General features: G+C 35.4%; 1 protein-coding gene across 2 annotated transcripts in view; it reads right to left on the bottom strand.

The window, feature by feature from the left end:
- LOC142339283 (cyclin-dependent kinase 18-like) overlaps positions 1 to 10,268 on the bottom strand; it is a 45,029-nt gene extending 34,761 nt beyond the window's left edge. The window contains exon 1 of one of the 2 annotated variants that reach the window (XM_075389189.1): positions 8,550 to 10,268. In XM_075389189.1, the coding sequence (XP_075245304.1) occupies positions 8,550 to 8,579 (30 nt within the window). In that variant the 5' untranslated portion in view covers positions 8,580 to 10,268. The remainder of the gene's footprint in view (positions 1 to 8,549) is intronic. The other variant, XM_075389190.1, reaches the window with a different exon arrangement.
- Between the last annotated feature and the right edge of the window lie 15,419 nt (positions 10,269 to 25,687).

Raw genomic sequence — 25,687 nt, 5'->3', positions numbered from 1 at the left:
TTCTACAGAAGGGAATTAAAAACTGTCGGTATTCAATTTTTTTAAGTTGCAAAAAGAACAAAAAATAGACAACTAACAAAAAATCAATTAAAACTTACCAGAAAATGCTTTCGAAGACGTAAAGCCTTACTTTGGCCCTCAAAATATGTTCGATTGCACCTTCGTCGAACACCAATAATGTATTATGTGACCACTCATTAATGGAACTAGGTAATAATTACACAAAAAATAAAAAAATGCAATATAATACTTGTTTTTTTTCAAGAAAATTTATTTCCAAAGACATGAAAGCCATTAATTACAAAATTAAAATTTGAATAGGTTCGTCCATTCTTCCAAAGGAAGCCCTTGCGACCTGCATTTATCCAGAATATGTCTTACGTCTACAAAAAGAACGTCAATGTGACAAAAATCAAAAATTCATTTACTTTTTTTTTGTAAAAGACCCATGTCGAAGCCAGTAAAGTCATAACAAATTCTTTAAAAACATTAGATTTCGTGACACCAATCCCTTTTGACAACTTGCCTTGAAATGTATTATGTGACCTCTCTTAAGTGAAACCAGGTAACAAATAGACCACAAAGAAAAAAGGCAAGATTATGTAATACTTGTTTTTATCGAAAAAGAATTATTTCCAAAGACATGAAAAGCCATTAATTACAAAATGAAAAATGAATAGAATAGTTTATTCTTCCAAAGGAAGCCCTTGAGACCTGCAATTATCCAGAACATGTCTTACGTTGACAAAAAGAACGTCAAATGTGACAAAAATCAAAAATTAATTTACTTTTTTTTGTAAAAAAAAAACCGTGTCGAAGCCAGTAAAGTCATAACGAACTCTTTAAAAACATTAGATTTTGTTACATCAATAACTTTTGACACCTTCCCCTGACAAAAATAAAGTCATCTTTAAACTTTAATTAATGAGACGAGGTAACAAACAGACAATAGAAGGAACAAAAATGCGAAGTTACAAAGTGTTTTTTTTTTCATTTTGGAAAACAATTGTTTTCAAAGTCATGAAAGCCATCAGCTATCTACTATTATCAGAAAATCGGCTCATCTACTATTCCATGAGAAGCCAATCAAACCAGGTCAATAAACAGAAAATTAAATAGACTAAAAAGACAAAGTAAAAACTACAGTTAAAGACAAAATTAAAAAATTCATTTAAGTTCTTCGAGAACGTATTGTCGAAGCGGTAAAGAACCACAATCTATATCTTTAAGGATTTAATCAAAATCAATTGTGCGTTATTATTAACGCGATTAATGTGATATATGAACTGCCAGTAACGCGACAACTTGACAAAACTAGAAAACATGAAAAATGGGCAAATACCTAAAAATTAAAAAAAAATGTGAAATCTAGTAGTATCAAAGCCAGAACACCATAACTCAAAGCGTAAAACAGCAATATATACAATCAGTAGAAAGAAGGAGCACTCTTTGATTGCTCATACCAAGCTACAAGTTGACTAAATTAAGAGAAAAATGTAGGCAAAGTTCAATAAGCCATTTTTATTTAAAAATCAAATATTTTATAAGTCAAAGCGACCATAAGCTTTCAAACAATCAACTAGATAAATTAATTTGGAGCTTATTAGGTAGCCAATATGACCTATCACTAGTGAGCTTTGATTTGAGATGTTCTGTTATTTAAATAATATAAAAAAGATTTAATTTTTTATATAAAAAACCGACTGATGACAATCCGAATTATTTTTGGATTGTAACGGTCCAAGATTGGTACAAAACTATTCCTCCAAATGCTGATTGTACATCAGGAATATTCAATTTTTCGATTGTCATAGATATAGATATTTTGTTAGTTATAAAATCAAAAAAAAATGCTGCGTTTTTGATAATCAATGAATAAAGTTAGCAAAAACCGGCAAAGTTTTAATTACAGAGCACTCTAAACGGAAGTTGAAGTAGAATTTGCCCCCTTTCAGTCCACAAAGATTGTGTTAGTGGTGTGTGAGTGTGCACTTCCTGCAAATTTAATCAGAGTGGACTAAAACTTATTTCGTGCTGTTTTTGATGATAAAGTCTGATTTTTGTGAATATTTAGCCGGAACTTGTGACAAAAAAATTCAATAAAATAGCCGACAATATATTTTGTCTTTAAAAACAAAATCAACAACATTTTCTTGAAAAAATTATTAAATTTTAGCAAAATTGGCAAAATTCCAAAAAAAAGGTGAATAAAATCAACGGAATTCACTATTTTCTTGAAAGTTTAAACCTCGATATCTCCCTGTAGAAAACGAAAATCAAAAAATCTTTTTATTTCCATATTCTACGCTGGACAAGCTTTCTGATGATACCAGTCTCAACTCTCTACGATGAATATATCGATCGGCCAAAATTGACTAACAAAAAAAAACCCATTTGAGTATATAGTTCCTCCCCCCTCCCCTCAAGAGGGGTCGGAACAATTATTGGAACAATCGTTTGAGAAATTCAATGGGCAAATTTGATTTAAACAGTAAAGACTAACCGCGTGATAATGAAGAGTGCATTCTCAATTTATGAGTGCAGAGGTCAATTTTTTTAATTCTAATGAAATAAAGAAGATTTATCAATTTCTATATAAAACTCTCCTTTTGAAGAATCTATCAAAATTGAGATAACAAAATATGAACTACTTCCTTAAGACAGGCTCTGCTTCGATTGGTCGACAATTGAGACAAAAATGTGGATGAGCAGAGTCAGGACATTTTATGCTATCACATATTAGCAAGCCTCTTTGTTCAAAATTTAGCAGCTTCTATCTGAAGGAAGACAAGGTACACAAAATCTATTTAAATCATAATCGAGGGCATACCGACACAACCATTTAACTTGAAAATCTTCATCAAGACTCGCATATCTGAAGTTTTCGACCACTATTTCCAACCCTCCCCTCAAAGGTAATTTGGAAAATAGTTAAAAGGTTACAATTTTAGCAATTCCAGTGTTAAAATAGCTATCTCGACAGAAGTATCTCAATATAGGGCATATTTTTGATTCATTCAAATAAACAATAAATTAAGAGCTGAGATTTTGGCTATAGTTGTATTTCGTTTTTCATAAATTTGGCACACAACTTTTTTTTAGGAAATTGAGTTCATTTTATTAGGACTTTTTTGTTTTCTTTCTTCGCATATGTGCTATAATAATTTGATCACCAAATTTTTGGGACAATCGTTAGAGAAATTGATTGGGAAACTTTGACGACCTCAGTAAAGACTTACCGCATGATTATAAATAAAGCCTGGGTAACCTATTTGAACTTGATCTAACTCAACAACTTTTCATTGAAGGAGATGGTTTCCTCACAACAGTTTTGAAGATCGTTATAGTTCCAGGACGCTCTGAACACGTGAAGGAAAATTCTCAACATAATTAGGTTGGAAAGTTTTTTTTCCAATTCGAGCAAACATGCCATTCTATTATTTTGAGGACATAAAATCTGAGAGCTTATAGATTTTTTTCTGCCCGTTAATTAAAAACTGTTAGCATTCACGCATTTTTATTTGGGCAATATCCTATAGTTATCTCAAACTTTATAGGTAAAATTTTTCAACAGATTTTTAAAACCTGCTTTCTCTAGAAAACAAAACCAAAATACTGCTTTGCTTTAAAATTCTATTTTTCAAGGAATTTGAACTGCTAACTCAAAATTTTCTGCTATGAATATTTGGGAAGATCAAAATTTGCTGAAAAATTAAGCATGAGACCTTCTTTTTCGTTATTTTGAACATGCTAACAGAAAATATAGAATTGTAAGAACAAGGAAATTTACCCAAAATAGCTGAAGCCTTTCTTAAAACTATTCAACATAAAGTGGAATTATTTCTGGTGTCGTTTAAGGACAATGTACTTTGAGAAAATCTAAATGTTCCAGATTTTGATCCCACAATAACAAATCATGGTTAATTTAAATCGATCAGAATAAAAGTTTCAGCAACGAATAAAAGTTTCAGCAATACAAGATTCAGCAACGACCCACAGCAAACATGAACTCACCCTTCATTCCACAGCTTAATTGCTGTTTCCTACAAATGTTAAAAACATTATTTCAACGACAACAGTCAAACTCAAGCCGTCAAAATTACAATTACCACATTTGTTTCTGCGCTCAGAGGGTCACAAAAGACATACCTCACCGTAAAAACACAGACTTGGGTCGACTTTAACATAATATCTCAAAATTTTATGAAGCATCGGAGCACGCGGACACTAACTCTGACCAGCGAAAGTAGAACTTTCACTGACCCAAAAATTGAAAAACAAGGAGCAAGATAAAACAAAATTATGCATGCTGAACGTTAACATGATAAAGACAGACTCGTAAGTGCCATCATTACAACCATATCCTCGGAATACTACACGTGACAAAATTTCTATTGAAACCACTACAAATTTTGGTTGGAAGAAACTAAATGCTTCACTTGGAAAAGTTCGCATCCAAAAGCGACCTGCAAAGAAAGCGCATTTTTATATTCAGTAAGATCAACCAGCTTCTGTGGAGCATCAACTTGTGTATTGTACACTACAAATCGCCAATTAGCAGTTTGCGATCAATATAGTCAGCAGAATGTTAGAAGAATTCAGACGCCATTTTAGGGCAATTAGTGTTTTCATCAAGATCGATGAAAAGAAAAAATCGACAAATTTCATGATCATTACAGTTTCTTAAATTTGTTAGGAAGCTGAAGTATTGTACAGTCATTTAGATTGACTGTCATTTCGTGTCGATCATTTACAACAGAAGTAAATCAAACATTCTTCCGATAAAAATTTTGGAACATAGCTTTTCTGCCTCGATCAAGACCTTGAAGAGATATCAAGAGAGCTGAGTATATATAACACCCTAATATTAATGTATTGGTAATGTATCAGTAAAATTTCCTACAAAAATTAAGATAACGCTATAATTGACACAGTTCATCTTAAATTTTTAGACTGCCAATCTTTGCGCTAGATCGTAAACGTTGCAGTTCGAATGTTCCGAAAGGTACTTTTTGAGCGTTATGACAGGTTTCTGATACCTGTAAATTCATATCTGTAAACGTTGAGAGCAGCTGCCAGTGATTTTCAAGTTAGCCGTAATGTATTGTACGCCCAATTGTCGGTGTATCATAATTCAGTAATTAAAAATAAACAAATGAATATCATAATGGTATCTTCAGAAAAAAATCGAAATAGTAGCTCCTGAAAAGCAAACCCAGAAATCCAAATTTGAACTTCTGAATTACTGCATACCACAGAATTTATCAACAATAAACGAAAACGGCACGAGGGCTTCTTCATTGTACCAGAACATTTTAGGTCAATCAGTAACCATAGGAAAATGGGTACTATTAACAATTAGAAAATCTTGGTTCATAAACGACCATTGTTAATAACACGAGTTCAGCCCAAATCACCAATGGAATCACGGTCGCTTCCTTCTTTAAAAAAATTGTTTGAAGTAATACTTCCTGTTCTTGCATTCAGAATTTTCCCGCCACTGAATTACAACCCGTATGATAAATTAAAATATTTTGAGTAGTTCCCCACTCATTGGGTGAGTTGTGAAAACTTATTAGTATAGATTGTCTCCGCTCATGGGTGACCCATTTCTCAAAGCCGACTCGCCTCTTAACTGGTAGGATAAGGATTCAAAGACTTGCTCGCGTTTCATATGTCGCGAAAAACTTATCAAGACTAATAATCTCGCATCCCTTGCAAGGAGCATGATTGCGGACCCCCAAATTGCTGTAACAGAGACTGATTAAGATATCCTACTGAAAACTAACAACAACCCCGCCGCCTGCAAACGTCTGCTATCAACCACAGTAGCGATTAGTTTGAGGGTCTTGAGAACTGTCTCTGAAAATCCCCCAAACTACTCGAAAGCCAGAGGAATGAATTGAACTCCGACTTCACTACATTTCTGGGCGTACTTCCTGTCCTCAGCAGCTGACAGGGCGGAACAACTCTTCTCCGACGCATTTATAATAAGACTTGACTGCAAGGGGAAGTGACGGAAGTGATAGGAAACTACGGCAAAAATTCTTACAGCGCCAAATGGTTTTCTTCTAAAATCCAACTCTCGTATTAGTCAGAAACAATTTGGTTTTTGTTAGAATCATTGTGAACAATTTATTGCCGATCAGTTGCTGTCGATACTGGCATCTGGTTACTGTCCATCAATGATACTATCAATGATACAGGAAAAAACTGTATGACAAGGTTTCATGGGCAAAAATAATTGATGCAAACTCTTGGCAAGATTTTCGAGTAACAGATGCCAATTTGCGGAGAATCATGGATAACTGTAGTAATTGTCAGAGCAAAAACAATCTTTGAACGAATTGCGAAACTAACTTCTTTCTGACGAAGTAAAAAAATGCTAACAGGGATAATTTGTTCATTGATTATTTTAACTTCCACAGCAGCTATGATAAAAAAAGTTCTGCAAATTCGTGTATTTAGAAATATAAAACTAATTTCAGTGTCAAAACTCATCTAAGTAACTATGAACTCTCTCCAAGATACTGTTCGTACACAGAAACTTTTGTATTGCAAAAACGTATTAGTCGTTCTACATTGAGTGTATTGATACAAAGAAATTTTACAGTCAATTTCCATGTTAATTGTTTGTAAATAATTAAAGATTTTGATCTATTTTTCCACTTCTCACTTTTCTGCAAGCCCATAAAAACATTTTAATAGCACTAAATTTACTTAAATCTAGTTTTTTCATCTTAAAACCCCATTCCTTGCCCAGGTTATGGGGCTACCCTCAGATTAACTATTCCATGCTCAGAAGCAAGAAATCAAAAATGTGTATTCTAACAGCGTTGGACCGGTAGCATTAAGTCTAACGAGGCTGCTGCATCTAGTTGGCAATCATATAGCAATGTATTGCTGTACCCGGAGAAAACAGTCTCAGACAAAACAGCCCCAAATAGCAAAATATGACGGTTTTGATACCGTGTTGATTGTGAGCAACTAAAGTGATGTATTTCACATTTGTTGTCTGGGTGATTGAAGTGTGAAAATTTTATTGGCTCAAGACTCCAAAAAGTCGAATAGTGAAAAAAGCTGCTAAACTCAAAGACTTTTGAAATGATGCCCTATAAAAAACTACGACGATGACTGCAATAGCTTCACTAGGCAGGAGATCTTGTAGAAAATCAAATTGCATTTCCTCGGGAAGTAGGCTGTGTTCGAGCCAAGAAACGAGGACGCAACATCAAACTTAATTATTGCTGTTTTAGTTAAAGTGCTTTTTCATGAACTGAGATCACTAACACCGCAGGTACAATTGATTGATAACGCTAATTTTTCACTTCACTATTTTATTAAAACTGATGTACATTGTTCCTCACCTACATTGTTCTAAGTGACTAAAAAACTTAAAACATGCAAGAAAAATTGAATCAAATTAAGTGACGTCAAAAATCGAGCCATTGTACCAGTACATAACGCCATAAAATGAAGGACATAGCTTTGAAACTGAACAGATTCCTACTGCATTTGAGTGCTTTTGCTTACTCGCACTAATGACCTGCAACTCACAATCGGGTTCACTCACAATCATCGATTTTCAATTATCGACCCCCAAAGACCACAGGGGCTCTGAGAGAAGAACCATTTAAGATGCTAATTAAGTCTTCAGAGATCAAATATCCCAACATGACAGAATGTATTCCTCACAAACTCGCTATGCAAATGGTGGCCTTTTTTAAAAAAAAAGATCGTGCTAACCAATAAATTTTTAAGATAGCGCTTGAGAGTATTGCAATAGACTGCCATCTACTGGGAAATCACGGAACGGCGGTTTGAAATTGAACAAAAAATGTGCTAGTTTTTTGATAAAGCAGATCACTAAAAACACAACGCATGCTATTCAACTTGAGAAAAAAATTGCGACTTCAAAGGACAAAAACCGCATACAAGTATCGAGCCAAGGAGGTTTCCACGTCTTGACTTGAATTGCTTTGAACATCAAAGGTTACTATACCAATCACTGTTTTTCGTCGCCTACAAAAACCAGAAAATGTGTTACAGGAAGATATATAAATATGTTTAACATAGATCGGTGAATTTTAAACCGCTTCAGAAACTAACCGACCGGAACAACTGCCGGAGTGTCACTGGAAAATTTGATCAACTTGATGCAAAGAGAAGCTAGATTGCCTAAGCAGTTGTTGAGAAAAATGATCTCAATCCTTCCACAAATAGCTTTTTAGCCGTTCAAAAACCTCATTTCTTATTATTAAAAGATTAAAAAAGAACGGATACAGCTTAGTCCATTATATATTGTTAAATTCTTCATTTTGAATTTTTTTGCAGCGAAGAATCTCGCATAAAAATGTCCCCAAGGCTACATTCCCCACGCTCTAAATTTCGACAGCAATGAGAAACAATGCAACTCCTATAAGCTAATCCTTATCACCCACAGTATATAATGGTCTAAAATGCGCTTTCATGTACCATTACGCAATCCCTTCAGAAATGAAACAGGCCAGTCTAATTGAATTACCAAATTAGGAAAGTTATAGACTTACCAGCCATTCTGGAACTTGGATGTAGTCCATTGCTGCACGTGGTAACTATATGTACATGTGCCCTATTGGAGTAAAACTGTACTTAAATGCTCTACCCTGATTTAATTCAGGTACTGTTTATAAAGCCTTTTGAATCTCTCACAACAATTTAATTGTAAGAGGCAAAATGGGTGATGGGACGCGTGACGGGATGAAGTTGCTATTGTTCTGTTGCCAACAGAGGTAACTTTTCATGGTCTGGTGAGTTTAGGGATGTGGGGCAACTACCCAAGGGTCCTCCAGGCGTACATGGGACCAATAGCCGGCACCGTCACAATGGGTGGAAAAGTTACCACAACAGTTAAGCCCTATCAATTGGCCAGCGAGTGGGGGCGCATTGCGATAGTAGCCCTTTTTTTCACTTTGAGACGGGTAGAGTGGATTCAAATTGAGAAAAAGCAGATAAATTAGGCGGAAGAGGTAAGAAAAATAACAATAATAGAACAGAAGAGCGGGGAAAAGAGCGCAAACAATGTTGCTGTGCTGTTGTGTAGCGCACAAACGAATACAACGGCAGCGCCAACTTTTATAATAACCACCAATACATGCAAACAATTTTACTCATTCCTGCCATCAATTTTTAAATTACATCTAGGTACAGTTTTATATCAAATTGTGCGCGTCAGTATAAATAGTGGCGCTGTGATGCTCAATGCTCTACCAGTAGTGCTCCTAAGGCTATAAGGTTAACATAATAATTGAGGGAAAAGATTGTTGTAGCTTAAACTGCAAAACACTACTCGGTTGGTACGTAGCGGCCACTACAGTTTATAACGAGGTTAGGAACACATTAACGTGTTCCAGTAAAGCAACCCTAAAAACATTCTCTGCAGCTATTTGCTAATCTTGCTCTACAAAAACCTTTCCTCACTCCACCTCAGCCTCCTTCAATACCATTGCAAACAAATCCGCTAAAAGCAGCAAGAGCGAGAGAAGACTTTTAAAAGCGTCAGAGTACAGCGGTGATATTTCAAACAGCAGTGCTAAAGAAGACTATACTGAAACGGAAAATGAACCTCCCATTTTGCCAAAATGAACAGGAAAAATGTCAGGAGGTAATGTAATATTCCTGCTCGTTAACGCAAAATAACGCAACAAAAATGCTAACTGTAATTCAGGCTCAGTACAACTCAAATTCTGTCAAAAATTGCGCAAATCGTTAATGAAAATGGATAAACTGCTCACGTTCACTTTCGTTCTAAGTGACAATTTTTCAATGTTGCAGCACAAGCAAACAGGCGACCGTTGGACCATCTAAACCTTTTAAACAATGAGGTAGTAGCGTAAAATGAATTTAAATATCACGGCTATTACAAAAATCTCCCGCTGTCCCATTTAACTACATTTACCGCTTTTAAACGCATCCTCTCTGCAAGGAGCGAATGGATAATTCACTTCCGTATTTTCATCATTATGTATACTATGTTTCATATTTGTCTATTTTCCTTACAGATGAGCAGCAAATTCAACGCAACACAGCATTTTGTCACAACTTAGTTTCGGTAAATAAGGGGCAATGTTACTGACAATGCCACCAAAACATAAAACTAGAAATACGGGCAACGCACTCCAGTACAAGTCCTAAAAAATATTAGCATCCAATTTTTGCAGCTTGGGATATCCATACGGCTTACACAAGTACTTTAATACTTACGAGAATAAATAGGACTATGACTCTCATGGTGCACGGAAAAACGGCAGCACGCTATCAATTCTATCATGTGTTTACTCTTAAGACTTGAGACAATTCTTCTATATTATTACGCAGGGATCAAAACAACATGCCTCGTGCGACTTGCGTAACATAGAATATTCTAACGCCAACCTTGAGACGTGAGTTGGAACATTCTATGCTACGTTTCAGTTGTATGCGAAAAAGTAATTACTGGATTATTGGAAAAGTTGCATTTTCTCTGGAGAAGTGCCCATTACGTTGTTCTTTCAGCAACATGTAACAACCCCCTTGATAGCCAAATGATCATTTTTAGAAATTTATTTTATTTGTAACCGCATGTTAGAAGAATAAATTTTTTGAAGAAAAAAATAGAAGAGCTAAATTTCCAGAAAATTTTGCAGCTTCAAATGAACCCCTCTGTTATTAAATGCAATTACACTTTCCAGGCAAATCAAATTTAAAGTAGAATTCACGAAGACAACCGGTTTCATTGAAATAATGTATTTCAAATATGCCGAGCTCAGCTAAATTCGTTCCGTTTTTTAAGCCGGAAGACATAATTGTCAAATTGATTTCCAGAACTTTCTGATAAATCTCTTAATGTTTGATTTTCATCGCTGTTGAGTCTCACATTCCAGGAAAAAATATAACTTATATAATAATAATAATAAAACAAAATTTAGGAAAAAGTCCAAGGGTTTTACATTAACCCGTTTGTTTCGTTCAGCTTATTAGATAACAAAATTCACGTTCATGCAGTTGTTGCACCCACACATATAAATCAAAACGTTTCTAAAAAAACTCGATAAATTATAAAAACTATATTTAAACAAAGGGTTCTTTTCCGTTTGTGCCCCAAGTACGTTATGCTCCCCCCAATTACAGAGCACGTGTCATTGCATGGTAAAACATTATGTAAAATATTGCACGTGCTTCTGAGGGGTGCAAATAATATGCACCCACTAAGCTGGGGGCACAAACGGAAAAGAACCAAAAGAGGAAATCAAGAAACACTTGAATGTTTTTGTAGTCTCAAAAATTTTCCAATTCAAAAATTTTGCAATTCACTTTTGTTATGATTATGAAAAGAACTCTTCTCAGTTTCAGATTTTCGAATTTCAAAATATTTAATTTGTTTTTGTTGTTGGAAAGTATGCGAAGTCTTTAAATATAAAGTATTTAAATTTCCAGATGAAACAATCATTAAAAACTATTCAATTCCCATGCAGTACGAACTGTTCATTTGTTTTTACTCCTTCAATAAATCCATTTGTTAAATCTATGCTATTAAACTTTCCAGTATTCGAACGATGCGACACCATTGTCAAAACTAGCTCTAAAAGTTTGACATGAAGAGGAAACAACGAAGAGGAACAGTATCAAACTATATTAAAAGTTGGGATGGATACTTAATTTTAATTAACTTTCGCATTTCGTAATTTTAATTACCGTTTTTTGAAATTAACAAAAAGACACCATCTTAGTTGCATTTTGAAATTCCAAATTCATCAAGACCTTAGATACACAGGAAATATATTATAGTTTATCTCAAGTACTCAGAAGAACACGCATTTTATTAAATCAGATAGCATAAAGATAAGGACGTTTTTCTTCAAAAATTGTTCACAAGTTCTACTTTTCAATCACTTAATTAACCTAATTACATGAATTTTTGTGTAGTTTTGCCAGGGGTGAGACTTACAAATAGCTTTAAAACTTACTGAAAAAAGAATGTGGATTACGCCAATATAGAAATATGTTTGAATGAATTATACATTAGGCTCAATTTTATGCTGATTTGAGTGCTCAAAATTATTTGAACATAGAATTAAACTTAAAACACAGCTAAAACATGAAACTATCGTATTTGTGCATTTTATGCTGGTATATTTTTCTTTGGGGTTTTCTAAAGCACTGTACTTCTCGAGGGTAAATTGAAGAAAATGTTCAAAGTGAAAGCCTTTGTTTAATGTGCAAAACAAAAATATTCAGCGGATGGTTGCAAAATAAGATCGAATAAAGTGTGGAATGAATATATTAGAAAATTATTACATATGCGAATAAATTCTTTTTTTTTCAAGAGAAAGGCAGCTCAAAATTATAAGGTGAGGTTTTTGATTTTGGTAGTTGGTTGTGGTCATATCAATGGTTAATTCACCTTGGGTTATTGCTTACCAATATCTTTGACGGGTTTGAATTTTTACCATGTCGATTCTTTATTGCACGGGTCACTGCTAGTTAAACTAACAAATAGCAGGTTTACTTGCTTGACAAATTCCATCAAGAACAAACATTCCTTGAAAAATCCCGTCAAGATGAAACTCTTGGATGGTTCCCATCATAATTAATAATGGTTTTTCTTGTTATGTCGAAATCTGGTTGGCTCTTAATCAAAATTTATTTTTTCCTCTTGCTCTTTCTTAAATTTTTGAATGGTCTCTTCATTTCTTGTTTCTCAAGCATGTCATAAATTTTGTTCTTATGGGTTACTACATTGCCTCCCACTTAAAATAATATGTGTTCCACTCACTCAGAATTTTGATATTCATAGGTCAATTTATGAGTTCAATTTTTCTTCGGCTTTTTTGTTCCAAAATTATCATTTCTGGCCCAGGATTTCCCGCCATTCACGATCTTCTTTACGAGCAATATGATTTTTAAAAGGTCCTCCGGAAAATTTTTGCACGAACAAAACAGCATTCATAAAATTTTGAAGTGTTTCAGATTTTTGGTGGTTGATGCCCCTGTGGCAGGAATAGAGGCTCATAATGATTTTGAGGATAACTGAACGCAATCCGTGGTCTTATTGCTTCCAGACTCATCTGTATAACTTTTGGACGTTTTTTTCGTTTTCAACCTACTTATAAATTCTCTGACATCTTCCACGGCATTCTCCAGCTCCTGAGCTAAAAAAATCCCGCTAATCTACCATTGCGATACATTCTCTTGTTTTGGTTTCTGCTACGTTTGTAGCCCCTTCCAACTTTTTATTCAACGTTTCAATTAGCCTCCTGCAGAACTTCTGCTGATTCCCAACCATTTAGTAACCTATTTGTCTCAAGAAGCTGGTCATGTACTCCATGGTCTTTCAATTGTAACTGCCAAAACTTTTTTTTTGAGATGAGCTCCGGCAATTCTCAGCATTTCGCTGTTGTCTATCTTTCTGTGCTCTTTACTTTCTCACAGCAGCTCATTCGGCTGCATCACACTAATTAGAGCTCTGTCCACATAATTGGGGGGGGGGAGAGCTGAAAGTGAATCAATGGCTTCACCTAATTTTCAATGAACGTCACTCTGACAATCCAATAAACCTGGTGCCAGACTATTGAATTGACTTCGTATAACTCGGTTAAACAGAGCATTAGTCTCCAACTTTGGTTCTGTCATTCCTACATATCATTAAATACAATCAGTCCGGTGAGTCAATTTCAGTTTTGGCTAATTTTGGCGCAGATTTATTTTTTTTGTTTTCACACTCACTATGTTTGTATAGCAGTCACACAATTCAACATTGTTTCTTTTTGATGTCAAATTTTGTTCCCCATAACATTGTTTGAGATGACGAAAATAGCCTAATTCCCTCATTGCGTTTATAGCTTGTAGTAAAAGCACACGATTGTTGCCAACGCGTAGCATATCAATTGACAGGAACACATGCATGACACAAAATTTGATTATCAATCCAATGAAAACAGTCGTCAACCTGCCAAAATGTTTTCACTTTACTACAAAAAACTCTATTCGTCTGGCGCCCGTATCTCAAGTCCATGTTAAAATACGATAAGTCTCATGTTCATATAAGCCACCCTCTTGCAGGAAAATATCTATTCCTTTATTCGTTTTTCTCGAATGCCTTAACCTTAGGGCTGTCGTCTTAAGTTAAGGTAATGGTCATTGAAAAAAAACCTACCATTGCATCAGTACTTGACCAGTTGACGTTAACTCTGTGATTGGGGTTGTCATTGGGCTCACCAATCAGTTCAAGTTGTCGGCCATCTGTAACTCACGACCGTTTTGTAATTCAAGTGCGTTCGGGTAGAAGAGCTTGCAATCCGTTCCTGTAAATTTTTTGTTGAACACTTTAGAAACAGGGTCCATGTATCTGATCCTGAGTTGTTGTCAGAAGACACCTTAAGTTGTGTTTCCGCGGTACAAAACAAATTTTCTACGGCACGGTCGATAATCGTAGCGCAATTATGGAAATAAATTACTCTTCCTGGTCCTTCCGCGTGAAACCACAGATTGTTTCGTTGAATTCAAAAAATTTCCACTAATCGTTGTAGTTAGAATGGTAGCTCTCTGAAGTGTTCCAGTCAACAATTTCACAACTCTATTTACTTCATCTTTTAAATAAACCTCGAGAACCTCACGAAAAGACTTGCTCTAGCTTTGTGTACCTGACGTCTGTCTCAGATGTCTCTGTTGGCGACAAACTACTTTCGGTGATTTTCATTGTTTCATTTGTGTGCCAAAATTCTCTTTGGCTTGTTTCAACTTGCTGGTTTTTGCTTTTCAACTAGTCAAAGCCTTCATTTAATTTGCGAAATAAATATATTCAGCGGTTTGTTGCAAAAAAGATCTATTTAAATCTAAATCGGTTTTATACGAAAATTGTTACAGATGCAATGAAATGGTTTTATTGCTTAAGAAAAAAGCAGCTCAAAATTATAATATAAAGTTTTTGTTTATGGTTGTTCGTTGTGGTCATATCAAGGTTAATTCATCTTAGGTTTTTTTCGACCAATACCTTTAATGGGTTTTAAATTTTCTCATTCTTAACCACATGTGTCCCTGTTAGTTGAACATACGGATAACAAGTTTATCTGTTTGACGAATCCTATCAAGAACAAACATTCCTTGACATATCTCGTCCAGATCAAACTCTGTGATGATTCCCATCACAATTAAGGATGCTTTTTATTTTGCTTTGTTAAATTCTCTTTTCCTTTTGATCACAATCTGTTTTTGTCGCTCTTAATATTCGTGAATATTTTGAATGGTCTCTTCATTTTGTGTTTTTTAAGCATGCCATAAATTTTTTTCTTATAGGTTACTACATTGTCTTCCTCTTAAAAAAATGTGTTTTCCAATCGCTCAGAAGCTTGATTTTTTAGGTCCATTTTTGAGTTCAATTATTCTTCTGATTTTTCTATTCCGTATTCATCATTTCTGCTCCGGGCTTTCCCGTCTATCACATTTTTTTTGTCCACCAAATGTTTTTAGAAACGTCCTCTCGACCACATTTGTACGGTTCATAAAGCAATCATAAAATTTTCAAATGTTTCAAATTTGTGGTCGTTGTTGACTCTGAGGCCAGAATAGAAGCTGATAATAAATGTTTTGGTTTCTGATTCGTTTGTAGCCTCTTCCAACTCCTCGTTCAACATTTCAATTCGCCTCCTGCAGGACTTGTGCTAATTTCCAGCCTTTTTTAGTAACAAATTAGTCTCTAGAAAAGCTGGTCACGTAAACTATGACCTTCCAATTTTAACTGTCGGAGTTTTTCTTCGAGTTGAGCTCTGGCAGTTCCTAGCATTTTGGTGTTGTCTATCTTTCTCTGTTGCTCTTCAATTTTTCCCTGCTGCTCATTCACCTGCATCACACTGATTGGAGCTCTGTCCACAATATTAGTGGGCTGAAACTGAATCAATGGTTTCACATAACTTTCATTGGACATCACTCTGACAATCCACTAAACCTGGTGCCACTCTATTGAATTGACTTCGTATAATTCAGCTAAAAAGAGCAGTAGTCGCCGTTTTTGGTTCTGGCATTCCTATATATTATGAAATACAATTAATCCGGTGAATCAATATCAGTTTTCACTGATTCGGGAAGAGATTTAGTTTTTTTGTTTTTACAAGCACAATGTTTGTGTCACCGTCAAACAATTCAAAGGTATAATTCAAGTGCGTTTGGGTACAAGAAGTTCCAATCCATTACTGTAAATTTTTGTTGAGCACTTTAGAAACAGTGTCCATGTATCTGATCCTGAATTGTTGTCAGATGACACCCTAAGTTGTGTTTCCGCGGTACAAAAAAATTTCTCTGTGGTTTGTTTCAAAACGTTGGAAATTTTTCACCTGTTTGGTATTATTTTTCAAATGAACAACTGAATTTATTTTCCCGTCTATTTTGCTGGCCAAATATCTAATATTTCAATCGTTGACTACTTTTTCCGTCGAGTCCAAAAATTTAAATGTCGTAAACATATTTGATTTTAAGCCTTGGTTAAAAAAATTGAAATGATTCCTACTCAATTGTGGCTCCGTGGGAAAACAAAGCTTGCTCTTGTTTCAGAGGGTCTTGAAATTATATCCATATTTTTTAGTTTTTCCATAGTTTCAATGAACAGTGTTTCAATTAAAATTTTGATATTTTTTATAATGTCACCTTTTTGTTTTTCACCTGTTGGAAGGACGCGGTCCACGGGGTACAGATAATCCTCTCCTCTATCATCTCCGTCATGCTTGAATATTTTTGATACTCTCTCACGAACTCTGAGTCGCTTCCGCCAGCACCAATTGCGATAAGGATTTCTTTAGGAGTACTGAATTCATAATAATCTAGCCCCGGTAACAACGTTTTATGTCCCTGCCATAAGCTAACGCAGACGGATTTTTGGGTTAAAATTCGGCAATTTTAGTGTTTTTACGTTTAGGTACGTTGCAACATCCTACCAACCCATATTTTCAGCGCAGTTACAATATTCTCTGTGACAGCTCTTTGTGTATGCTGTATTTTAATTTAATTATGCTGTTCTCAGAGTAGCTGAGTCCTCCCTAGTATACCTGCTCCTCTTTGATATGTAACGTTTCACATTTCGTTCATTCGATAATAGGAGTTTTGCGTCTGCAGAATGTTCTCAAAATCATACCCCACATTCTCAGCATATTGAGAAAACCAAATGCTAACCAAGCGAAGGAGTTTCCAGTCCAACTGCAGATTCCAATATCAGTTTGTCGTATCATTTGTTTAAAAAAACGTCATAATCAAACTTTTCCTCGGAACCGTTATCATTGAGTAAAAAGTAATAATCAAATTACGTGGTCCAATTATTCTTGACGCACTTCTTGTTTGATTTCGTGGTTCGCTAACATTTTGCCAAGAAGAAACCGTGCTTCTATTCAAAAATTCTTCGCCCTCACTTCTTTTGATTGTTTCCGCTATGTAATCAGCTTTTGCCAACTGGCTAATTTGAGCACAGGTGTCTTTGTGCTTCTGCTCTTGTTGTTTGTGTTAGTAACTATTCATTCTCTTGTACTCCCAATTCGTAATTTTTCAAAAGTCCATCTTGATTGTCTCATTACGAGTGTCAGTACTATGGTAAATTTGACTATTATCCCCTTCAGGAGTAAGTTTTCTGATTTATTTTTCAATCATTGCTGGCGTGCTTACTTCAACTTCCACAAAATGATTGTTCTCCGTATAGTTTTTTTTTGTTATTCTAGGTTCAATTTTTGCCCTCTAAGTTTCTTTTTTTATCAGTGTGAGCTTTTCTACTGATAAAATGTTTGAGTCAATCATAGTGCTTTTTTATGTTTTTTAGTTTTCACATATTCGATAATAAAGTTAGGATAGTTGATTGTTTCGAGTATTATTTGTGGTCCACTATAGAAAGGTTTTTAATTTCTTTGTCTGACCAGTTTTGATCATGGGATTGGACACCGATAATTAGCCACTTTCTTCATATTGTTCTTCTTGCGCCACGTCCGTGCTTTTTTGTACCAGTTTCACGGTACGTTAGTTGTCCGTCTTACATGCAATCAACATAAGCAGTCAATGTCGGGTAGAAGTTTGTTTGTACTGTTTTGATAAATGTAATCAATCGGTAGAGCTCATGAACTTCCGAAGGAAAGGTAATAGGGCTATACTTTGTCACAGAGTGAATTGACGATCAGTACGCCATCATTACTAGTGGAAGCTAATCGCTCCAGATTTTGTGATGTTCACCCAAATATTGTGCCTCAATCTCTCAACTTTTGAGCTTAGTAAGCTCTATCATTGCGTTCCCTTGAGGTGATAATCTGCTGTTGATGTCCAGTTAATTCTCATATCTTCACACAATTCCTTGAAAAATTTGACAAAAAATTACTGCCATTGTTATTACAGAGATTTACCGCACAACCGGATCTTAAAATTCATACCTTTACAAAGGCCTTAGCTAACGTTGAAGCTTCTTGGTTGCTTATTCGAATCGCTTCATACCATTTTGTAAACTGATCTCCTCTTAACGAAAAATTCTCTTATCATTTGACTCAGCTGACGGTACCATATTGTCCATGGCAACTTGCATAAAAAGTGTAATTTTGTTTCCGAGTTGTCAGGTAGTGTTTGTTTTTCTGCTGTAAAGATTTCTTTTGACTGAATACTTTTCAAGAAATGACTCAATTGTGAAATTCGTTTCTCGTCCCGGCCAATTGAAACATTCTCGAACCCAATGAAAGGTCTTAGCCATTCCAAAATATCCGCAATTTCAATGAAGGAAAAAAATTCACTTAAAAGCGGTCGTTTAATCAGTTTTCGTGTTTAGTTATCAAAATCGTCCATACATTCCTTTCTTCTAAATAGATCATTTTCTGTTTGTGGAATTTCTGAAAGAAGTCCAATAATACCAACGCTCTGAATCCAGTTTTTCAGTACAATAAGTTTGGCCGCTTTTTTGATTTCAAAATTATTGTTCCACAGACTTCCCTAGTCCAACGTATAGTTGTTAATGTCAGTCGGATAATCAAAAATTATTGCTTTTTGAGTGCTTGCATTATTTGATCAACTATCCTTTCTCACACTTCGCTCCATAAGCTCTTTTTAATTTAATCACTCCTGGAGTGCTTACTTGAAGTTTCACAAAAAGGTTGTCCTCCGTAAGGTTGTTTCTGTTATCGTAGATTCATTCTTTGCCTTCTAAGTTTTTTTTGTCAGTGTTAGCACTTCTACTGTTAAGATGTTTGAGTCGATTTTGGTAGACTTTTTGTTGTTTTTAGTCTTCACAAATTAAAAAACAAAATTAAGATTGTTGATTATTTCACTTATTATTTGTGGTACATTAAAAAAAGATCTGAATTTCTTTGTCTGACCATTTTTTATGGTGGGATTGGACACCATTAATAAGTCACTTTCTACATATTGCACCTGAGACGTGCTACGATCATAGTAGGCGTTTTGTCTTTCTTGCGCCACGTTCATCCTTTCTTGTACCAGTTTCATGGTACGTTAGTTGTTCGTCTTACATTAAACCAACATAATCACTCAATGTCGGGTAGAATTTTGTTTGTAATGTCTCATACAAGCAATCAATCGGCAGAGCTCATGATCTTCCAAAAAAGAGCTAAGAAGTGTATAACTGGTCACTTAGTGAATTGATGATCAATACGCCATCATTACTAGCAAGAATTTAATCAATCCAGATTTTGTAATGTTTGCCCACTTATTTTGCCGAACTCTCTTTAATTGTGCAATCAGTACGCTCTATCATTGTGTTTCCTTGAGATAGATAACCTGGTGTTGATTTTCAGTTAAATCTCACGTCTTCACACATGTTCTTGAAAACTTTGACATGAATTTACTGCCTCTGTCAATATGGAGATTTACCGAACAACCGAATCTTGAAATTCATGTGTTTAAAAAAACTTTAGCTACCATTGAGGTGTCTTGGTTGCTAATTGGACTCGCTTCATACCATTTCGTAAACTGATCTCCAATTAACAGAAAGTATGTGTTCCCATTTGACACAGCTGAAGGTACAATAATGTCCATGGCTACTTGCCAGAAACCGTAGTTTTATTTCCAAGTTGCCAGGTTCTGTATGTTTTTCTGCCGTGGAGATTTCTTTTGGCTAAATACTTCGAAACAAATCCCCAAATGGTGAATTTTTTTTTTCACGACCCGGCCAATGGAAACGCTCTCGAACCCAATTAAATGTCTATGAAAGAAAAGTAAAATTTCGTTTAAAAGTGGTCTTTGAATCACTGTTCATTCTTTATTATTAATTTCGTCTACACGTTTCTTTCTTCTAATAAGGTCATTTCTTTTGCGACGTTTCTTAAAGTATTCTAAAAATTACAAAATGCCCTGGAAGCTCCTGCCATGTTTTTCTTGAGGACGTTTCCCGCATTCAATCCAGATTCTCACTACAATAAGTTCGGATTCGGTTTTGATGTTCAACTAATTGTTCCTCAGGCTGCCCTAGTCCAGTGGACCAAATGTTTGTTCATCCCGTGCTTACTTGTTTCACTTGATTGCAATCGTTGTCCTCTTCTTCAGTCTGTGAGACAGACAGTCTGCTTGAGGAATTTTTTTAAGCTCCGTGTTGATTTGAAAATGAAAATGTCCGACTTTTTCTATTTATCTCGCTAACAGTCCGACTGCTTCTCCAAAACTATATAACCACGTAAGGGCCCTAATTTCAGAAACAATTATAAAGTTTTGTCCCGAAAGATAATTTTTGAGATGTTGAGTGCAATAGATTATTGCGAAAAATGATTGCTTTGTCGCAGAGTAGTTTCGTTGGATTTACTGAGCGTTTTGCTTGCTTATTCAATCACTCTTTCACCCCATTGCTGTCCTTGGGATATAATTGTGGCAAATTCGAGAAAGAGGCGCCTGCTATCAACGTATAGGGGTCAGTATCAGTCGGATAATCCAAAAACATTGGTCTTTTTAGTGCTTGCTGTAGTTGATCAACTGACGTTTCACACACTTCGCTCCATAAGTTCTTTTTTGTTTAATAGCTTATAAAGGGGCACTGCTTTTTTCCCAAATTCTTTTATGAATTTTCTATAGAAACCCACGCACTATTTCCAAAATAGCTCTCCAATTTTTCTTTGTGGTCCTCTCATTTTATAGACTGCCGCTACTTTCTCTGGATCAATCACTGAAAGTTGAGTGCTCTAGACGGTTGGGATGCTTCTCAAAGGATCTTCTTCGAAGGATCTATTGAAGATGATTATCTTGTCCAGCTATGCTAAAGCCAATTTATTGGAAGGTTTGGCCGTGATCAGCTCCATTGAGCCTTCAAAAAGCCATAAGCAGTCTCTGCCACTGGTAGAGTACCATTTGTGTTAAAAAATCTGTCCCCTTCTGGGATTCCTCATCCAGCTCTATTTGATTTTAACCAATGTTGAATTGATTATGGAAAAAAATTGGCCTAGAGAGCAATAACGTCATTTATTCTTAGTAGCAGCCAGCTGGTGGTTTCCCTCATAGCCATGTAATTCACAACTAGTCTGTAGCTAGCATCTTTTTTCACCAATATTAATGGTGCGGCTAAATACGAATGGGTTGGTTCCATTAGCTTTGCATCCACTAGGTATTCGACGGATTTTTTTTTCAATGTTTTTTAATCAAATCTCTCACTGAATTTATTTCTTTTGTACATCTATGCTGAACAAAATTTTTTCTTTATTTTTGTCATAATATTTCATGTCATTCCTGTTTCAGGAGAGTACTTGTCGATTTCTCATGAACAACTTCTATACCTTCTTTCTGCTGATGATTTAGGTTAGGTCTATCCAAACTGATATGTTTTCCAATTGTGAATTTTCCAATGATTTGGTTTATGTTGAGGTGTGAAAATTCCATTCACAACTAAAATTTGTCTTCTTTTTTGATATAGATTCCCCTTTTTGGGCTCTTATACGCGGTCATCGGTGCGTCCGTTAGATTTAACACTTTTTTAAAACTTGCACCATTTTTCTCTTTTATCATACAAGCGGCTAAAAGCAAGCCGGTTTTTTAGATTAAAATCATCCATTGCCTCCAATAATCCTTCCACTCTGGATTTTTTCTCCGTTTTCATCAGCTAACTTAATTCTCTTTTTACTCTGTATATCAGCTAACATTCTTTTTTACTCTGTATATAAGTGTTTTCTCGCGCAATCGAAACAATTTGAGTACCTTGCAATTTCACTGTTGTAAGGGGTGTTGAAGTTTTAAACTGACTACTAAACAAATTCTCATCGTGTATAGTCAAGACACATTCGTTTTTTCGGAAAATAAATTCCGGGCAGATATTCTATAAATTTGTCTGCCGCTACCATTAACTCTTGTTGCTTGTGCCTTGAGTGTAACCGTACCAACAGAATTCCTTTTCGTAAGTTTTCAAAGCTGAGTTAATGGCTGTTATTAACACTCGTTTCGTGTACGTTTGCACACTTACCGGATTTCCCAATTTTTCGAACGTAGACCAGCTCAAAAACGATATACTACTTCTGTTGTCTATTAATCCAACGCATCTGTTCACAAGAAGTAAGATTTCTTTTTGACATTTAACATTGGTGGAACAAACTCTAATGACATTACAGTTGAAGACAGCATCAAGATCGCCGATTCAGCGTTCCCAACACTAGATGTGGAAGTTCCCATCACTTGAAACAAAACTTCCACTTCAAAAAACGAGCTGAGGCTCGTTTTTTTAAGTGGCAGTTTTGTTTCAAGTGTTTGGAACTTCAACATAGAGAACAGTTACGAAATTTTATCGCGATATGTCCTGATTGTCCACAATCTCTGCAATTGAAACACAGTCTGTCGTTTATCCTGGATGGTTCATCTCTTCCAAAAAATTTGTCCCTGTCGCCAGCTCCTGGCGTTGGAAAAGGCCCCTATCGCTGAATCGGCAATCTCGATGCTGTCTTCAACCATGTCGGGTCGGTCTTCAACTCACTGTCCCCGAGAACTGCTTCGTTCTCCTCTCGGACGGTTTCGATTCTAATGATTCGGACGGTTTTCATGCAGTTTGACATCTTTTGACAATTGATTCAACAGCTGGGTGACAACCTCCATTAATTACTTCGTTCCATCCCGTCTATTGGCGGCAATTTTGGTGTTTGCTCTTCTTGTTCTATTCCGGTAACAGCCTTCAGATGAAACACTCGTTCCTAAACTGTTTCAATTTCTTATCTCTGTGACCAGTTTGCTGCCTGAGATCTATAACCTTACCTGACTATTGTTGATTCTCCTAAGAAATCTTCTCAAAACCAGAAGATTTCAAAAATCTTGCGACTCCGTTGGTTTCCTCTTCAAAGCGAACTGCTTCAGATCTCCCAAAAATTATGTCATTTTTGTTCTTGGCTGATAAACGCGGCAAGCTAATTGCTTCCCGAAACCGACCAATTTCGGTCATAGTTGTTTCCAAAAGTTGCAATGGATTCCAAAAGTTGCAACGTAATTTCCCATAGAACTCTTTGGAATATTTTTGTACCCTAAGTGCAAAGTAATGCGGTCCGATCGTCGACGTGATAGGCTGGATCTTCTTCTATTTTTCCCCGCTTTTGTATTTCCACAAGCTGCTCACAGTGCGTCACGTAGCTCCTCGAGTTGTTTGAACCGTTGAACGCCTCTGGTACCGGAATTCTTAAAGCTGAGCTCTTTGACATTGTAACGCTAGAATTTTATGCTTTTCAAGACCCTCTTTTGCTGTTCAAAATACTTTTTTCAATAAATTATTTAGTGAGTTGATTGTCACTGAAGTCTGATCTCTCCTTTTTTTTGAAAAATTCTGCTTAATGATTTATATTAATATTCAAAGTTATCTTATTTCTTCTGTTGTTTAAAAAAAAATTTTTTTATACAATATTTTTTGATGACTCTCCCTAGGCGTAAAATTTCAGATTTCTTTCCACTGAAATCCAGTCTGATTGTTCACAATCAGGAAGAAAAAAATTGTTTCTATTTTTGCTCTATTTATATTTAGAACGAAACTAGTTGCAATACTTTTCTATTAATACTCCGTTTCTTTTTATAGTTGATTGTTTTTCAAAAGTTTTTTGTTCTCAGGAACCGAGTTCTTTTCAGAAAAAATTTATCGTGCAGTTTCATGATTTTGGTTCTTTTCGTTTGTTGTTCGTACTCATTTACTAACAGTCACAACTAGTGCCGACCAAATTTTTCCAAAACTAACAAAACGACCGGAGTAGTGCGCACTCTAAGTTTTCAACATAAACAACAACAACTGTGTGATTTTGTTATTTCAACTCACTTGAAAGGTTGCCCTCTACCCCCAGGAGTTAAACGAATTAAAGAACTAGTAAGTGATAATTCCTTCACGAATAAATTATCACTAGGGTTTCGTTGGGAAACTGACATTCGAAGAAAATTGGTACCAGTAACGTATGCGAGAATAACGATGAGTTGTTTTGAATTCCGATTTGTTATCCTGAATCTTGGTGTTTTTCAGATTTCCATTCAATTTTCAAATTCAATTTTCTCGAAATAAGGAGCGCTTCTTGTTTGTGGCTTTCGACAAGTTTGTAAACGTTTTTGATTTACTTTGTTGATATAAAACCTCTGTCGCCACTACAATATCCATGCTATTTAAGATGTAATAGTTTTTGTGGGTGGGTTTCCAAAACACTTTGCGTCTTGAGTGAAAAGTGAAGAAAAAGTTCAGAGGCAAAGCGTTTATTTATAATGCATTCTAGAAATATTCAGCGGTTTGTTACAAAGTAAATTTACATTTAGTTTTCAAACTGAAATTTATAAGAAAGTTGTTATAGATGCGAAGATGGGCGAGTTTTAATTTCTTCAGGGGAGCTCGATTTTATGAGTTAAGAATTTTGAATATGGTCGTTGGTTCTGGTTCTGGTTTCAAAAGTTAATCTTTCTTGGGGTATTTTTAGCATTTTCTCTAATTGGTTTAGGATTTTCTCATTTTCTCATTATCATATTTTTGGGTCTCTGTTAGTTAAACTGACAGATAACAGGTTTACCTGCATGGCGGATACCGCCAACAGCAAACTTTCGTTGACGCATCTTGTCAAAATCAAAATCCGTGATGATTCCCATCAAAAATTATGTTGCTTTTCATCATGTTTAATCAGGTTGACTCTTGTTTACAATCTTTTTTGATGTTCTTTTAATTGTGAAATTTTTGAATGGTACCTTCATTTTGTGTTTTACAAGCATCTCATACATTTTTATCTTATGGGTAGGGATAATTATCTTGAACACTGATTATCATGAACACTGAAAGCTAAAAGATATGACGGCTATTTTGTATTTCAGCCAAATGTCCGACCACGAACTTATGGATTTGTGAAAGTTCTCTGAACATGAGTGGTCTGAGCTGTTATCTAATTCTTTTCCTGAACTGATTCATATGCAGATGAGCTTCTGCATCAGTTTTTTTGTTTACTTACATAGAATAATCCTGAACGTACATCCGTTTGTATGATATAAGTTCACCATGACAACTTTTGCCTAAAAGTTTGGGTTGTTGGGTGGGTGTATTTTTAACCGCGTCTGGCACTGCTTTAGTTACAAATACTGCACTGAATTGTTTTCCATGCTTATTATCTTATCAGCCCTTCTGTGGTGAGATGGGACCGTTCAATTCCTGGGAGAGAAACTGCTTGATTGCTTTAAAGTCATTAATAAAACTTCATAATCGTTAACTTTTACTCCAACTAAGTTTTACCAGAATAAAAAG

The sequence above is a fragment of the Convolutriloba macropyga genome, chromosome 5 (assembly GCF_964194025.1).
Source record: "Convolutriloba macropyga chromosome 5, txConMacr16.3, whole genome shotgun sequence".
NCBI classification, from domain to species: Eukaryota; Metazoa; Xenacoelomorpha; order Acoela; family Convolutidae; genus Convolutriloba; species Convolutriloba macropyga.
Note: the sequence above shows the minus strand (reverse complement) of the source record. Positions and strands in the feature narration are given on the sequence as shown.